The sequence below is a fragment of the Choloepus didactylus genome, chromosome 1 (assembly GCF_015220235.1).
Source record: "Choloepus didactylus isolate mChoDid1 chromosome 1, mChoDid1.pri, whole genome shotgun sequence".
In the NCBI taxonomy this organism is placed as follows: Eukaryota; Metazoa; Chordata; class Mammalia; order Pilosa; family Megalonychidae; genus Choloepus; species Choloepus didactylus.
In genome coordinates this window covers 91,586,490-91,605,299 of record NC_051307.1, presented here as the reverse complement: position 1 = coordinate 91,605,299, position 18,810 = coordinate 91,586,490, and the positions used below count along the sequence as shown (strand labels likewise).

The following is an 18,810-nucleotide window of genomic DNA, read 5'->3' as shown; positions in this document are numbered from 1 at the left end:
CTTTTTTGCCTATAGCCAAGTCTTGCTCCCACCTCCTCTCCAACTATCCATGCCTTCTCCCCTCTTGTACCCCCTTCTCCCCAGCAGAACACAGAGGGGTGGAGGCGTACTCACTCGGGCCTTGTTTGTCTTGGACAGCTGCCAGCTAATCCACTTTAACATCTTGGCTTACTCTCAGGTTTGCTTTCTCCTTCCACCAGAATTTAAAAATATAACAGAATTTAAATTTATGTTCGGCTGCAGCAGGGCCGAGCTGGTTCCGGGAACTCACTCCTCCCAGGCAGCTCAGATGCACGTATCAGCCTTGTCACATCCCAGTGTTCACTGCCAAGCTTTCAGAGCCCAGCTGGGAATTTGCCTTGAGAAGGCTTGAGGACTCTGGGGCAGAATCACACCCCCACCAAGGCCACTCTGTGAGTCACAAGTGCTTGGTACCAAGGAGTCTGTGATAGGCTTTCAGACTTGAGAAGTTGACCTTTCCCTTTTGTCATATGCCAGCCCCAGAGACACTGGACTGGGCTACAGAACCACTTTGTAATTTAATTTGGATCACTATGGATTTGCCAGGACAGGGTGGAGATAGTGCAGATGCTGTTAGACAAGAAGGTAATAATACTGTTTGTTTATTTATTTGCTATAAGGATCAAAGAGCTGAACTACCAGTTTTCCTATAAAAGCACTGTTTTTAATTCATTTTAACAAGCAGGAGACTGATGGGGTTTTGAGTCTGAGGTCTGCAGCCTACTGGCTTTGTGCTTTTTAGTAATCCACTGAAGCTTTCTGTTTCTTTTAATGAGGATGGAGAGAGAGGACTAGATGGTCTAGGCTTTCTTCTCTAAGATTCCATGATTCCAAGTTCCAAACTCTGAATCAAATCTGGCCTCTGGTCACCCCTATAGCTGTCACAGATAGATCTAATCTACTGGCAAATCACCTCTTTGTTTTCTTATTTCTACATAAAAGGTAATAAACAGATACTTGCACAATGCTGCCACTAGAAAGGAGGGAAATGAGCATTCTGAGGACACTTCTAGGGACCCAGCACGTAAGAGCTTCCCTGCAATCTACGTGTGTTCAGCAAGCTACTCACTAGCTGCTGTATTCTATGCAACTTATTTGTGTTTCAGATGACTGGCAACTTTTAAAGATGGGTTTCTCAAGGGATGTTTTCAAACTATGAAATATAAATAAAAGTATGAATTAAAATAATGCTGTTATGAGAAATTTTATCCTGGGAACCTAGGTTAGATAGTTCAGCAAAAGGATATTTCCCCTTTTCCTGGTTATTCGAGGAACATTTCGTTTAGAGTAAAAACAGTGACCTCAACTTCTCACACTGTATCAGTTTGTTCTGAAAATATAGCACATTTGTATTATGTTGCAGTGTCACTGAGGAGAGAATGGAACGGTGCTTCTGGGAGGTGACGAAGTGGCCAGAGCGAGGGAGCCTCACACACAGCAGGAGCTAGAGGGTGACCCAATGACCTTGAAATCCTCTGCTTTTTGTTGCCTATACTGCCAGCTGCAGCAGATAGAAGCCACCTGTCCACCACAGATAAGAGTAACAAAAAAATTCTACTAGGGGACAAAGTTATTTTCAAGCCTTGTCCTGGACTTGGGTTATTAAAAGAACTAAAAAAAAAAGAAAAGAAAAGAAAAGAAAAATCACAGTTTGAACTTAAAACCTTCATGTGGAGGTGGCATTTTTCTACTTTGGAATGACCACCGTGTCCTTGAGAAAAATCAGAAGGACTCTATCTAGGATTCATACAGCGATTCTAACCCCCTGTGGGGTCAGGGATTGGGTGTGATTGAGACTCAGGAGTCCACAGTTTATAAAGTCCAAGCTTAGATTTCAAGAAGTGCAATTACATACTCTTTTCAAGGGTTAGACAGTTGCTAACTGGGAGGCAGCACAATCTCTCCCTATAAAGAAATATTTTTATGGGCCCTTCATCCTTGCTGAGACAAAGGGAAGAGTAACAGAAGTGCTAAGGAATCTTTTTTGGAGACCCATCAAATTTTCTTCTGCTTTTAATATAGTGCATTTAATGGGCTAATCTCCAGTGGCGGTTCACTGCTGCTCAGGCACCAAAGCCAAATGTGACATGCTGTCACAACAAAATTCTGGAGTCTCAACTAGGGGTGGCTCATCTCAATGGTTTTTAAGAACCTGTCAAGTGAAAGATATTATCTAGTGTAAACTGATAAGATTTTTATTAGTCCTGACACTGCTGAATCTCCAGTTTTCCAGATGTTGGGTTTTCTCTTCAGTGGCAAAACACAATGATCTATGGAGCCTTATAACTCCAGGGAGCACAATAACTGTTTCCTGGCATAGGAGTGCACTGTAGCCACCCAGACAGCAAGCTACTGCATGTCTCCTGTGCTCTGAACACTCTTTCTTACAGGATCTCAACTAGCCCTTAGAAATCCCAGGAAGTAGAAATCATTGCCTTCATTGTACAGAGAAGGAGGCCGAGGCACAAAATGATTAAACCACCGTTCAAGGTAATGCAATTAGGGTTTGGATCCATATCTGATGCCCAAATCCATTCCCCTTCTACCACATCCCCTTCCTCCTGTTTTAGATGCTTTTGGCACTCTGCCCAGATCCCCTTTCCCACTAGTGCACCCAGGCCCCAGCTCCTTTGTGTATCAGTACTAAGAGCCCACAGCTGAGACAGGTATACAAAAGGCCAGCCCCGCCCTGCCTCAAGGTGGGATGAACTCTGCCTGGCAATTCCTGCTCCACAGCTCTGGGAAGGGCCAGACTGAGCCAGACTTCAGCTGAGACCAGATGCATATTTTCCTCAATTCTTTCTCCACTGGACCCTGCTTCCTTTCCCTCTTTTTCCCCAGAGGACACCCTCAGTAAATGACATGCACAGGAATCTCAGTCTCAGACTCTGCTTCTAGGAAAGTGGCCCTGGGATGCTCTCCTTCCTTCCTTCCCCCAAATAGCACCATCTCCAACCCTATTTTCTGGGGCTGTGATTCCATTTATGAACCCATTTAAATGAAGAGATTGCATTTTCCTTTGGTCATGTGTCCCCTTCTCAACACTAATCCCTACAGGGAAAATATTTTCTTACATCTAATTCTAGTTTTTCCAGTTGCAGCATTAGCTCACTTTTTCATAGAACTAAAACGGATGCCAATGGATAAACCAGGAAGCCTTTTATCTACGATGCTATTAGTAGAAGACTGGGACACCATCCTTTCTCTTTCTCTCTGGTTGTCTTTCTTCCCTACAAGGATGTAAGCTGCAGGGTGGCAGGGCCTTTGTCTCATTCCTTGCTGTACTCCCAACACAGGTAGCAGCACCCCTTGGTGCAGGGGCTCCCCACAAGGCTGGGAGGAAGAGGGCAAGAACTCACCAGCACAGGGACTGGGCCCTCACCAACCCTTCCCCCACCACTGCCCTGCACCTCGTGGTCTGAGCTGTGTGTTCATAGCATTCCAGGGTTCTGATGAACCAGGTGAGGCTCTAAGGGAGGTCTGTTTCCAGAGGGCTCCTGTAGCCAGATGCCACCAGCCTTTGTCTTAGGCAACCTGCTATAGCCAGCTATCGAAGCAGCAGGGACATAGTAATCTTCCAACTTTCCCTTTGGTTGGGCCCTCACCGTCTGTGAGCCAAACCTTCCTTCCCAATCAGGAAAATAAAATTTTAGTCATGATCCACTATGTTGATTTGACAATTCAGAATTTAAAAATCATTGAGTTAGATCCTCATTGAGAAATCTCTGGATTTCTCCACAACTCTACTTCCCCATCCCCCTTCAGCACATTACCTTTATCAGCCCACATTGCATTTTAGGTCACATTAGCTTGTTACTGAAATTCCTCATTCAAATCACATTTCAGTCTTGGGATGTTCCAGCAGTGTTCTTTCCCTTATGATTCTTGTAGAGAACAGCAATCGCAACCCAATTACACCTCAATTTTCCTGTCTCCACCAGCTTGGACATGTCTAGAAATTCAGAGTGATTTTTTGGATGGAGAGTATTCCTTCTAGGATGTGTTTATAATGTTCAAATCAACATGCATTTATTTAATGCACCCAACATGCCCAGTCTAAATGGTAAATGCATGCATAGGGACCATCACACTGCAAACGGCTACTTTTATACCATTAGCTGGAAAGTATTTGGCAGGCATCCATCATGTCAAACAACAAGCTATTTTTTGCTGCCACCTCATTCCTCCATCTTGCTTGACTAGAATTCTATAATTATGGATTTCTTTGAAATTGTGATTGCAAAGCTTCATCATTTAACAACACACACGTAGGCAGGAGACTACAATGGAATGTCCTTCTGAGAGAGCATGAATATATTCCTAGACAGAATAGGCAGGGGCTCTGACCACTAGGGAACAAAGTGAACACACCCAACTTGCCTGCAGGGAACTAACACTTTTGCACTGGACAGTGGTAGTAGGACTTATTTATGTGGACCTATCTGAGCATCTGAGCATTGTGGGGAAGGCTGTTAATGCCATTTACTGAGGCATACAAATTGGCTTTGTCAGTGGTTTAACAAAGAATCAAGACTATTAGACTGTTTCATCATTAAAGGAGGATTCACAGTTTAAAGCAAACAACTCCAGCTCTTCTGCTATAAAGAAGGTGCTGGAGTTCCCTTCCCTGGAGATCTTCAAGAAGAGTCAAACAAGAAGGTTTCCAAGTGTCAAGACCTGCGTGAGTAATGGGAGAGGCTCATCTGACTTCTGTCCTCAATCTTGTCTTTTTGGCAAGAACTTGGGTGAAGCCACAGGAGGTATGTTTATCCAATAATGTTGGGAGATATAGCTAATATACTGAATAAATAATTTATATTCAAAACATGCTGTAAAACCGGGTTAGAGCTAAATAAGAGAAAATCTAATAGATATCAAGTAGTCCTACGTTCAGGTTACTAAATCACCTGCCGAATTAAGAGCAGTCCATGGAGATATTATGAGCCAACATTGGACAAACCTACTAAAAATGCATACCACCTTAGGGAGGATACCATACCTAGTATCCTAGAACAAGGAGCTATGTTTGACATTAATTAGACTGCATCTGGAATATTATATAATTTTGTATAGAATATTATACACTGGAGTAAATTCAGAGGAAGGCATTCAAGATATGGGAGGGTCTGGAAAGCACTGATATAAGAACAACTGAAGAAACTGAGGACTTCTAACCTAAACAGAGAACATATGGAGAAAAGACACGAAAAGCACCTTTAAATATCTAGGCTGTTAGGGGCTTCCACTGACCAAACATGGCACAATTCGAGCATTAGCATGAATGTTATAGTAAAGGATTATAACCCATTAAATAATAAAATAACCCATGAGTCAATGCTAACAACAAATATTCTAAGTGTTAGATTCTAAGGACTAGCAAATGTAAAGGGGAGCAAAGTTGCTCTAAGTGGGTGAGTTAAAGCCAACTGAAAGCTCACAAAATCACTTTAGGTGTAATACAGAGAAGAGCATGCTAATGATTAATTACAGTTATTAATGAAATCAAAGGGCAGAACTCTACTCAAGAATATCCAAAAATCCTTATAATCTGCTAAATAATTATACAGTCTTGTTTATGTTATCTAAACTCCTGCTTTCCCTCCAGTAAAGGTGGGAAATTAACCTTTACTGATTTTCTAACAGGTGCCAAGTAATTAAGCATATTTGACTTAAATCTTCCCACTGACTCAGTGAGATGGGATTATCTTTGTTTTACAGATAGGGAAATTAAGGCTCAGTAACTCAGGTAATGTGACAGAGACTAAGTTCCAGAGCTGGGATTTGAACCCAGGTACCTCTGTCTCTAAGGTCTAGACTCTGCCCACCACACCACAGCATACAAAACACACTTGAGGTGATGGGAGCGGTGCCTCAGGACCCCATAGCTCCTCAAGCCACTCTGTCAAGGCCGTTTAATGGTTGTTTTCCACATCCACCCAGCCCAGCAGTGCTACATTACTGTCACTCCTCTGGATTAGGGAAGGAAGACTGCAGCACTTTTCTAGAAATCCACTGTTAAAATGACCCTGATCCCTGTGAGGCGTCTGCCTTGCCCTCTCCCTCAGACACCTTTGTTTGCTCCTTTGCTAGATGGTTCAGTTTATGGAATTTGTTTTCTTTCTCCTCCTCAGAGTCTGTTCTCCTGACCACCCAAGTTCCTGGCCTTCTAGTACAGTTAGGGAGGATTTTAGCACTGTTGACATCTACGATTTCAAAGATACTGATTAATTCACCGATGAAGAGACGTGCAGGTTATGGAGGACACATCACTGCCCTGTTAACCACTGTTCCGTGTTAGAAGAGTAAGAACCTTCCAAATGACAGCACATACTCACAGAGATACCCTCTATTTTATTTGGTAGGTGTGACTATTTCTGAGTGATTTCCCGGGTGTCATGTAGGAAATGTAGACTCTCTCATCACCTCCCAACCCCCCATGTCTTTTAAGGCCAGAGCAGGTAGTTAGGGGTTAATGTGCCCATCAGGCCAGGCTCTCCAGCTTCCTAAAGCTTTCTGCTTGGAGGTAAGGAAATGTCTAAGCTCCCTTAGCGTATTTAAAAATACAGTGCTGATGTTTGGCCGCTTTCAGACCACTGGTTTTAACTCCCTCTTAATACCAGAGTTCCCTGAGGACAGAGACTATGTCCCCCCTGTTTGTTCATTCAACAAGGTATTTCCTGAGCATCTGCGCCTGTGCTGCTTGCCAGGGCTACAGCGGTGAAACAGACAGACAGGGTCCCTGCCCTCATCAGGGCTTTATAGCCTGGCTATAGAGACAGACATTAAACAACAACAAAAAAAAATCACACAAATAGGGATCCACATTCAACAAATCGTTCACATCTTTCCACAGTACCCAGAACAGAGCTCGGCACACAGTGGGTGCTTTTTCACGAATAGGTGACTAATGCGTTCATGGAATGTGGAGACGGACCGGCTGAGTTAATCTTAGCATTGGGAGTTCAACACTTTGACTTTTAGAGTGAAGAAAAATGTGACAGTGAATCAGGAGATGTGGGTTCTTGTTTCTGCTCTTCCAGTAGCTTCTAGAATTTCTTGGGTAAGTCACAGCCTCTTTGGGCCTCAGCTTCTTTACTTGTAGAATAAAGCATAAGTACAAGGATCACTCTTTGACAACAAAATGTCTGCTGTCAGAGTGTTCTAATCTAGTCTCATTTACTTTGCCAGAGAGACAAGGAACGGCTGGAGCCAAGGCTTCCTAAGACAAATGGCTCCAGCCTAGGGGCCTGTGGCTAAATCAGGGTTGTGGGAAGATAGATTAGTAGCTGGAAGGGATGGGTCCCCTGGACCTGGAAACTAATAGGCTATGTCAAAACAGGGGAAACACTGCACTTTACTTACTACCCACAGATACTGTGAAAATAAACTCTTTTATGCATAGGGTAGTCTAGGTTATATTTCTAGACAACAATCAGGGGAGAACAGAAAACTCAGAAATAATTGTTTGATATGTTTTTACAAATGGAAAAAACTCATTTTCCATCCACTCTGATAGTCAAAAACAGCTTAAAAACATGAAGGCAGAATGCCAGATGGGATTACCTTGAATGTTCTTGAACACTAGTCTACAACATGATAAGGGTGATCTAGTGCATAATCTTAGCAGGTTTGGGGCACAGTCTTCTTTTTTTCCCAGTAAGAAAAAATTAGGGCAAATACTAATGAATGCAGAGCATCTTCTTCTTTTTTTTTTTTATTAAAAAAAAAAAAGCAAAACAAAACCCATAACTTAGAAAACTAAAATGAAGCAAGGACATACCCTGTTGCCTGAGGCTGAAGGAGCAGGCCAAAATACTAGGTCAGAAAAACTAGGGCCATATAGTCTTTAAAAACCCACACCTTCATTACTAAAATCTCTAATATGCAGCAGCAGATTATCTCATACCCTCTGGACCTGGGATAAGCTTAGAGTAGGGTAAGACATGAACCCTTGCCCTGCCCCCACTGCAAATTCAAACAGCTGAATTCCTCTCCTAGCTTGGGCAAATAGAGAGTCTTTATTACAGACTCCTTTCTTTCACTTCCCATCAGAGCTCCTAACCCTTGCTTACTTACTCTTAGGCATAAGAGAACAGTTAACCAGGCTTTCTTACAAGATTATTATATCCTCTACATGTTGCTCCATATACCACTTCCTGGTCTTCCCACCCGTAAGGAACTGAGCTCCAATAATCCAGCCAGAGGAAGGCATCATTTCCATTAGAGCCACTTTGGATAAGATGCCCCACCAACCAGCATCACTTTGGCCATTTCCCAAATCATTGGTCTTGGTCTACCTTTGAGATGAACCCCATTCAATCATGGTAAATATGAGTCAATAACAGCCACTAAGGTCTCAGGAAACTATCCCAACCTCAGCCTCCTGAGGTCCATCTTCCCAGAAGGCAGAGCAGCCCAAGCAGACTAGGTGGGTCATCTCAGAAAGCAGAGGAGACCTAGACTCCCACTATCAACCCATTTGCACTTCTTTTAAACTCTCACAACAGGAGAGGTCTGATTGCACCACACCAATCTTCTATCCTCTTGGACAAGATCTCCATGCAGTGACATATCTCCTCCAGTCCTTTCCTTTCCCCCTTTGACTGGCACAAAAAGACAACTGGCTACTGAGTTAGGCTCCATAGCAGGAGAAATTCATCTGGGGGTAACTCTACAGGGGTGGGTAAGCCAACAAGAAGTCTCAGGGGAAGGAAGGCTGGGACACTGTCCTACCTTGTCACTGTCCACTGTGTTCTGAGAGGTCCTAGAGGCAATGGAGATGGTGTCTGGCTGGCTGCTCCCATCCCCCTGGCTGTCAGCATCCTCCACTCCATCCCTGCAGGAAGAAAAGGGAAAAAAAATAGGGGTGGGGGCAGGGGGAACCACTGTGGGTTTAGAGCACACAAGGATTTCCAGCTGGGCTGGCAGAGCAGAGCCCTGGTACTTTCTAGCAGGGATTTGTCTAAAATTATCCCACTAAAGGGTGCAGTACTCTTTGTGATTTTCAATAATGTCACCTCTTGCACTTAGTAAACACATAATCACTATGTTGGTAACTGAAAGCAAAGTGGTCCCTTCCCCATCACTCCTCTAGCCCATGCTATACAGGGGACAAGTTATTTACTGGGAAAGGGTTTATAATAGGCAGTAGGAAGATGTACAGCATACTTAGAACTGAGGCTTCTAGCCAGTTGACTGGGTCATCTCCAACAATCCCAGTGTTCAAATGGTTTTCTGCATGCTGTAAGTAGGATGGGGGCTGGCTTACAGCTTGCCCATAAGTAAAACAGAACTGATAAAACATTTTTTTTTACTTGTGTTTCTTCTGCCCAAAAAATGGGGCTGGATATTTTCCCCAAGAGAGATTATCCTTGGGAAGTTCCTGACGTTAAACTCTCAACTGCTGGCTATGAAGGAGAAATTTAATGCCTTCATTTTGGTGGGTATTGTTGATTTTATGCTTATTTCTGATGATTCCTTATCAACACAGAAGACCAAGGCATTTTCTCCATGATAGGAGAACAGTAACAGATTCCACAGCAGCTTTTGAGCCAGCTGTGCTCCTCAGCTTCCTGATAAGACAGTCTCCCATGCAGTCCTGGCATTTGGGTCCCATCCTGGGTCCCTGGAACTTACAGCTGTTCCCCCAACATGTCCATTCAACTCTCCCACTTTAGAACTGTGCCCCAAGGTGCTCTGAACCCACAGTCAGGGCCAAGAGGGACTGGATGCTGGGGAACTGATGAAGGCTGAATGGTTTGTGTCAGGAAAAACTGGACAAGATATGGGGTGGGGATTGCATGAATTAGAACAGAAAATAACAGCTCTTCCCATGGAGGCTTTTATGAAAGTCATACTCTTGATGTTGCTTGTGGAGAAGTAATGGCACTAGGGGACATGGGTACTTCTTGCTGCTTAGAATCTTACCACATAGAAGCCTATGTGCAAAATGCTCCAAATAAAGAAGCCACCTCACAGAGTCTAAATAATTACAATCTGGTGTATGTGTGAGAGTACATGCAGACATGCACGCATGTAGGGTGTTTGTGCATGGTGTCTACTAGTCATACAAAATGTTTTCTCCCACCCAGAACATTCTAAGTCAACTGCTCTCTCATCACCACTTGTGAGCTTAGGAAATGCCAACTTATTTTAATAATAAAAGCCACACATTTGTAGGAAGGAAAAATTGCTGCAAAAAATTATGTGACACATTTCAAAACCAAAAATAAAGGCCTTTAGATCATCTGTTGTTTTGGATTATCTGGGCCACTTCTCCTCACCATTTGTAGATAGTTGAGAGTTGGCTGTACTTTCTGCTTCCTGCTATTCTGGCCCTTTCAGGCCCTTCTGGCTCACTCTCGATGAAGCCAGTTCTGGGGGATGTGAGGAGTCCATCCAGGAGTGTGGGTGGTGTTCCCCAAGCCAATCCACTCCTCCACAAACTCTGTCCCCAAATCCTGGAGTCAAGCTAATGGTATTACAGACTGCCTGGCTATTTTCTGCCGAGTCTGCCACGGTTTCTCACCCTCTCATCACAGGACAATGACAGAGAAGGAAGGAGGGGGCATTTCCAAGATATCTCCCTCCCATGTTCTAGAAACATTCAAACTCTCCTACTCTAGGGAAAGGGGACTGTTTTACAGAGCAACCCCAGCCAACCTCACCAGAGCATCCTCCTGCCACCACAGTCCTGGACAATTTGTTCTTTATAACTGCTTCCCTTCTATCTTTTTAATTAAAGTACAGGCTCCAGTGTTAAACCATGTCCACCCCTTACCTGGAGGCTAAAGGTAGGAATACAGTCATAACTTGTCCTCCCAACACCGCAGGGACCTTATCCTGGCCATGCAGGTCTTGGAGCATCTGCCCCAGGGAGGGTTCTCTGCCATGGTCACCCCCTTCTTTTGGCTACCAGCTCACTCTGGACCAGTGCTCCTACCCTGCAATCCGCACAGTGGCTCTCCCACTTGCTTATCCTGTTTGATGCCAAAGGGTCAACTAAATTCTCTGGACTTAATCCATTTATGAATAGGAGAGGAGAACCTGTTAACACTAATTACCATCACCCCTAGAACCCTGTTTTGTGGTATTTTTCTCCTAAACTTTACCTGAAGTTTGTATATGCTTTCTTTTAACATGCCATGCCATCCAAAAGAGTTATCATAGGTAAATGTCACATGGAGACTTGAGACGAAAATACTTAAGAAGTCATCAGTCTATCAGAAACTGGGATTCAGAAGGGCCCAAAGAGAAAATACAAGAAATAAGGCTTCTTCTGGCCAGTGACATTGATAACCTCAGGTGAATGAAGGTGAGGACTCTGGGGTAAGGGTTGGGGGAGTTTGCGATGAGAGCTGCTAGTCACTGGCACAATGAGAACATGACTCTGCCTCCACACTGCACCACACATGACCACGTGCAAAGCCCTTTTACAGTCTAACAAGTCCAGGGAGCTGCCCCACACCCAGCTCATCTCCTTCCCACAGCCTCCTCAGACACTCCGCTCCAAAGCTCACCTAAAGTCTCCTTACTTTGAATTCTTATAGCATTTACTGTCTCTACAGGTTATACTGGTTCTTCTCTAACTTTTCCAGATATAAGAACATGACTGTTAAAAGGTTCTTGAGGGAATGGACTGCATCTTACACCTCTTATCTTCTTATAACACCTAGCAGAGTGTTTATCAAATGAGAGGTGCTCAGTGAAGCCCTGCCGAATTTAATTGACAGCAGCCAGTGAGACACTTAAAGACGACGTAACCCATTTTAGAAAGGACTTGGCAGGCAACCTCGGATGGGGGGCCACTTGTAGATTCAAAGTTTCCCCGAGCCCTCTCTCGCTCCCGGAAGCCTGGGAGGCAGCGCTGGAGGGACAGACGCTTGTTACCTCTTACTATTGTTCCTCTGTTTGGCTGGTGTTTTGGGGAGCTGAATTGGCTCCTTTAAAGCTCCTTTCAGGTGAATGATCCTCTCTTGAATCACCTCTCGTATGTTCTTGATCCACTCCTGCTTGGTTTCAATGTTGGAGGCCTGGAGTGCCACAGGAAGAAAGAGTGAGGACCCTACCTCCCTGCACCTGCAGAAACAGTTCTCAGACCTCCTCTTGCAGGCTTAATCCATTATTTTCAAGGATACTAACTACCAAATGTTTGGGGAACTTATTCAGTTTACACTTGTGACTCTTCAACTCCAGGTCTATGTTTCTCCAACTCCTGGAATAGGGCTATGATCTCAAGACTCAATTTGGACTTGTACAGGGGTGATTTTCAAAGTATTAAGAAGGTATTGACCATTCTGGACATCTGCCCCTGGGCAAGAACAGCATCTGAATGCCCTGCAGTGCCAGGGCTTAACACTTTAGTTGCTAGATTATGGGGAGATGTGGGGGGCACTGGGAGGGGCAACAGGGGACATTTGAAGGCTGTGGCTATTTACCAATGGGTATGGAAATACGTCAGGATGTATTGACTGAAAGTCAGTCCTGGGACTTCAGCCTTGTAAACCTGTTAGTTGAAGGCACAGCTACCATTCCATGAACATGCCATTGGTTTTGTGAATTTCTTTTTTCTTTTTTTTCAGGGAATGCTGCCTCATGATAAGAAACAGCTGTGTTGGCAATTCAGTGTCAACAAGTGTGAAGCTTCTGTCAGGGTTGGACTGTTTTCCCTTGGTGGTGGGCACTTCCCTGATAAGCAAATGACTGGTGGGCACCCCATCTGCAGGACTCTGCTCAGTCAAACCAATGGAACCATGAGCACGGACTCAATTCACAAGCTGCACTCTGGGGAGCTGAAATGACTCCATAAGGCTGGCATTTGGCAACAGGACCCTTCTCCACACACCTCTTGATCAGCAGTCCTCAGAGAGCTTCTAGAATGTGAGCGCCCAGAGGACAAAGCCCATATCTTATACATATTTATCTCCCACAGCACTGAGCAGAATACCTTATCTATACAAGGTGCTCAGGAAAAAATGTTAAACGAATGTGGAACAAATCAAGGTGCCTTTTGTCAAAGGGGCAATTGTTTTTCTTGCCACTTGAAGTGGATGAGTGGACAGAACATGCTGAAGCAGCCCAATAGGCCACTCCCTGCCCTCCTCCCTCCTCCCTCCTTGGTGTATAAGTGCATGGACTCGAGGACACCAAGTGGCTTTGAGATTTCAGGTCTACCTTCATGACAGAATTTGCATCTCAATACCCATGTGGTGCCCCTTTCCCAGGGGCTCAGTGGGGTCTCCAGGCCCACACATCCTTCCGCCCCCGTCTACTACCCCCAACCCTAGTCTTGTACCAGCAGAGAGCAATACTTACTTTCAGCACTGTTTTATTGTCTGAGGACGGGGTGCGCCCAGACCACAAGGCAAATTTGCAGGGATCGCCCTCTACGTGCTCGGTCACACCCAGCTCTGAGGTCTGTAGACAGGAAATGCCTGTGAGAGGCGGGGAAGGGGAGGGCAGTGGGGAAACTTAGGGCTGGGTGGGAAGGGAAAGGCAACAAAGAGGAGAGGACCGAGGGAGGGGCTCTGTCAATCAAACTTAAACAGACTAAAGATTTTGTTCATCTACTCAGGATGAAAGGACTTACAGACACCTGCCTGATTAGCAGGTACCAGGGAGGGAAGGTGAAGAGGGAGGTGCTAAAAGCAAACAGAAAGAACTGCAAATGCAGAAGTGGGAGGTAAGGGTGGGAGCTTTCCAAATAGGAGACGTTTTCATTTGTCCAGGATGGTTTTGGTGTGGAGGAGGGAAGAGATGAGCTGACTGTTTCAAGATCCCTTCCTGCCCATGGGCTCTATGAAAACATGGAGTCTTGTCTTACCCCACCTGCCCCACCTACCAGTAGCTTGTTCTTGTAAACATATTTTGTGTGTCCTGAAGAGTCTTTAATCTCTTTGCTAAAAACCAAGGAGATCTCAAAGAGGAACAAATGCCGTTCCCGCCCCTTCCGGATCAGCGACTTCGGGTCCCACACTTGAAAGGCATCCTGGAGAATCAACTCCCCCTGCACATCCAGGTTCTCGTCGAACCCTGAAAAACATCCATTTCCACCCTGTGGGGTTTCCTTACTGCTTCATTCAGGGGCACTGTGCTCCACTCCTTCCTTGGAGAGAGGTGTCCCTAAATGTTACCACTCGGCTTCCATAGCGCTTTTCTCTCCCACCTGACTCGTGAGACTCCACGGCACTTAAATAGACAGTTTTATGGAATAGTAACTAGATCTGCTGTCCCCCTCCCCAAACCTTCTGCACCATGTCTTCTATATGCAAACAATATTAGTAGTGTCTCCTGAAGGCCATATACAACCTCCCCTCTCTGTTGCTATCCTGGGAACTCCTGCAAGGCAAATCCCATGTCTTTCTTCCTCTACCGCTCCCACCATTCCTAATTCAGAGCTCTGAGTGGTGCTGAGGACAAACGCTGCCTGACTGGCCATAGTTGGCTACACTGTATTTGTCATTGCTTTATTTCTTACATTTCATTCCTAGAACTCTCTTCCCCCTTGATTGCTTCTGTGTGGTGTGGTGCATAGCCTTCAGCAGTTTATATCTGTAGCACTTCAAGTCTTTAACAGAGGTTCTAAAACTTTGGAGTGCATAAGAATCACCTGGAGAACTCCAGAAAACAGATTCCTGCCTGCCTCTGCCCAAAGAGATTCCGGTTCAGTGGGTATAGTGAGGAGTCCATGAATTTGCATTTCTGACATGCTCCCAGGTACTGCTGCTACTGCTAGTCCATCAACCACACTTGGAGTAGCTGCATTCAAAATTCAGGACAGGCTGGAGGAGCAGGGTACTTGCAGACTAGGACACCCAGAGGGTGGGGGCAGGTGCAAACACATACATTCAGACGGTTAGTGCTCAGGCTGGAGAAGACAGCCAGGGCTCCTCTGTTCTAAGAATTGGGGTCTCCTATACTAAGGGCGGTCTAGAAAGTACTGAGACCAGAAAAAGTGTCTTGAATGGGATAGGAGAAATGTGGAGCCCTGAAGGGTAAAAACAATCTGCAGGTTTACATATTGGCAACAGAGTAGACCTATTTTGTTTAGCACCTTTCTCCCAATTAGGAGTGGAATGCTGAGTCTTAACACATACTACAAATTCCATCCCAGTATGGCTGCTCTGCCCATCTGTTTTGTAGAGTTATGACCAATGCATTGGAGCCCTACTCTATGTTCTGAGTCCCAAGAACATAGATCCAGCTGACTGTACTTCCATGAGGTCCTATTAGGCTTCTCTGGCTGGACTTACCTAACCTGCTAGGAAGGGCATAAGACTGAAGTTACTGTGTGTGAATGTGTGTAAGCAAGTAGGATTTTAACTCGTTCTGATACTATGCAGATTAACAGGACTGCCAGAGGTCAGGGGCTCTAGCACATTTATAGTAAGGATGGTGGCCTGCCTTGGACTATCTTATGAGCAGCAAGTGTCCACAAACTTTAAATGGCTTAGGCGGGGTCCACCTGGAAGCAGAGTATTTGCCCAGTTGGTTCCTGCGGAGTTCCCTCTCACATCCAAGGATTACATAACAATTAGTGATTTCTCCTCTCTCCCAGCCTTATTGCCTTGCCTGATTTCATGCCACTCTCCTCCCATGATGCAAACTTCCTGGTATTAGGAATAGGAGAGGACCCCCAAGAGGGCTAGGAGTGCAGCTACCTTCCAACATGCTGACATGCATGGCATCATTGGCTTTCTTTGGGACACTGAGCATCACTTCCAGGCCATCCTTGAGCTCCCCTTTCCCTTCTTCACAGCAAGTTAAAAGTTCCTGGGAAAAGAAGTCCAGACAAAATTAAGGCCATTTCCCCCAGCTTTCCCATGCTCCCACCACCCAACCCATCAAGATAATGAATACCAGCTTCATCTTCTGTAATGGAGCTCTTTAAGCTATAAGGAAGTTGGGGTGTATGGGGGAATATTTTCCACACAAAGAGTTCAACCATTTTTCTCCCAGACTGCACTTCCCCAATTCAGTCTAGTCCAAACCAACTCAGTCCAATCCAATTTTCATTGACTGGCACAATAAGTCAATGCCTAGGACAATCTTTGTCCCTGGATTGCCCTCTCGGAGGGGGGAATACCCTGACAAAGCTCACAAACAGAGGTGCAGAGTTGTGGAATAATAAAGGAGAGAGAAAGGGTGTGCTAAAGTACACACAGCATTCATATATCACTGCACAGCTATTGCCAATACCACTTTTTATTCATATGCCTCTACTGTCTATATGCTGACTTCCATCACACTGGGGGTAACTTGAGGTTAGCAACACCATAGATTTATGACATTTCAAAATTAACAAAAGATTTTGGGATCATATAGATCAGGAGTTTTAATCTGGGGCCAGTGGATGGAATTCTAGACTAGTCTTTTCATTGACAGATGAGGAAACGGTGATCAAGAGAGGTGACGTGATCTTCCCCAGGTCATAATAGAGGGCATGCAGAGGCTTAAGTCCAAGCCTCCGAGTCTCCGTCCAGCACTCTGTCCACCACACCACCCCTCTCTCCCCCATAGCCTCTACAATGAGACTTCCCAGAGGCTGGGGGAAGTCCTCTCTCCTTTACCTCCTTATGGGAGACTAGGTCATCACCAATCCCATAAAAGATACATAGTATCTGGCTAATGGAGAAAACACCAATTCCAACTATCTTGACAATCATAAAGACTTTGGGAATCATTTTTGCCCAAACCAAAAGAATGGTGAGTTCTCACTTTTTCTACCAGGACTACTCCCCACCTCATGTGTATCCTAGTCACTCTGACACTGGGAATGAAAGAGCTAAACAATCTATACTCTTTTCTTTTCTCCTTGGGGAGGTGGGGGGAGGGGGGAAGTAGGAGGGATGGGAGCAGAGGAAATGCTTTCAGGAAAGAAAGAAGTTGACCAGATTAAATCTTGTAAACATGTTAATGACAGACCTCCTGCAAATAAACTAAGGGTACTTGCCAGCCAGAGAGGCCTCATCTACGGAATGCCATCAGCAGGATCTATCTGGCCTGTGTAGGACTTCTTATGGTAAATATACCTGGAATCTGTGGCTTTAGGGGCATGGCTCTCTGGAATGTTTTGCATAAGTTATTCAACTATCTCAGTAAAATGTACATTTCAAGACCAAAATGGCTCTCTTCAGGGTAAGTGATATGACTACCAACATCCCTCAGAGACCTCTGTATTAATCTGGGCCAGAGCACATCTGATGCTGCAAGAAAGGGCTTGGCGCTGTCCTGGTGGTCCTGGACTTCTCCTCGTTTCACTTATTCCTTGGGTGAAATTATATGTACACTTGAAATTACTGGTAAAGTGTGATACTTGGTAAGATACCTGATTTGTAGGAGCCTTTTTTTGATTTTTGATTTGAAAATCTAATCCTTTGTGTTATCTCAGACACATTCTTTATGAAGAAGGGAGCTGTGAGTTCCAGAAAAGAGGTAAACTGCCCAGAACACGTTTGGGGAGGTAAAAGTGATCAGTTCTCAGTTCTGTCCTTGGTTCCAGTCAGTATCATGCAAGAAAAATTGTATTTACTTCTGCCAAGGAGTAGTTCTTTGATTCTCCCTATACTGTTCCTAATTTTAACCCTCACTACCTTATTTTCATACATGATCAAAGGAACTTTCAAGGCAAAGACATAAGATAGAAACAAGAAATATGCTTCCCTTTGCAACAGAAAACACCAATTAGTATAATTCCCCAAAGCAATTTAGCAAGTCCACCAATCTACCAGCAAAGCTAATAAATTCTCCTCAGATCCTTGCTATAGTTTATGGTAAGGAGCAAGTCCCACATTTAATTTAGACTCCAAAAGGACAGCTGTAGCAAATTTACACCGAGATTATTGAACACTGTAACTGACATATAGTTACTACTTTCATGCTATACCTAAAGTGATGAACCCTAGAGGATACTGATAATTAAATATAAATTCATTTGGAATAAAATTGACTTTAAAGAGAAAATAAATTACATATTATTTATTTACAGTAAAAGCTCAGCAAACTATTTATCTTTTACTCAGCAGGCACTCTACCAGCACATTTAAAATGGGCCGAAATTATCTTGTCTTTTTTTTTTCAATAATTTTACAACCTCCCTACAGTCAAATTCCCACTGCTTTTTATTTCACATCTCAGTTGCCTGCAGTCACCCCCTTCCTATTACCCAATCCCAGGGTAAAGGTCAGAGCCTAAGCCTCCATCTTTCTAAAGCAAAACACAGGGTAGCCTATTCCACACCCCACTCACCTCCCTTGTCCATGTCACATAATTAATTCTAGAAAACCTCAGCCTTATGGGATTAAAAGGAAGAAGTGAAAGCTATATTTCTCTTATAACTGCATCCTAATTGATTTAAGACACTGGCAGTGTGGCTGGGCAAGTCAATTTGTTTTTTGTTTTTTTTTTTTAATTTACAACCCCCAAAAATTCCTGGAAGGCTTTAGGATACTTAAATTAAAAACCACAGGAAAATAAATTTTAAAAAGATCTATCAGCACAAGAAAAGTAATTTAGAGGGCTCAACCATTAGGTGGAATAGCGAAAGAAAAGATAATTATATATTGACATCTGAACTAAGGAGAAACTACATAAGTAACCACAAAACTCAATACCAAATTTTTGGTAGTCAAAGGCAAAGAGGAACCTAAAGCTCTCATGGTTTAAAGGTAGAAAGCACTCCAGTCTTTCAAGGGAGACCTCCCCAGCTCCCATTTTGAGCTCTTGTAAGAGTTTCTGGGAGCCTTTATATAAGAAAATTCAATGATAAAGAGGATGATATCTTCAAATGCA

The 18,810-nt window shown here is 44.2% G+C and overlaps 1 protein-coding gene across 19 annotated transcripts in view; it reads right to left on the bottom strand.

The window, feature by feature from the left end:
* Positions 1-18,810, bottom strand: part of KALRN (kalirin RhoGEF kinase) — a 749,960-nt gene that overhangs the window by 245,143 nt on the left and 486,007 nt on the right. For all 19 annotated transcript variants that reach the window (XM_037837128.1, XM_037837181.1, XM_037837192.1 and 16 more), the window contains exons 29-33: positions 15,681-15,792; positions 13,862-14,052; positions 13,336-13,437; positions 11,911-12,053; positions 8,755-8,857 (exon numbers count right to left, since the gene is read on the bottom strand). In XM_037837128.1, the coding sequence (XP_037693056.1) occupies positions 8,755-8,857; positions 11,911-12,053; positions 13,336-13,437; positions 13,862-14,052; positions 15,681-15,792 (651 nt within the window). The remainder of the gene's footprint in view (positions 1-8,754; positions 8,858-11,910; positions 12,054-13,335; positions 13,438-13,861; positions 14,053-15,680; positions 15,793-18,810) is intronic.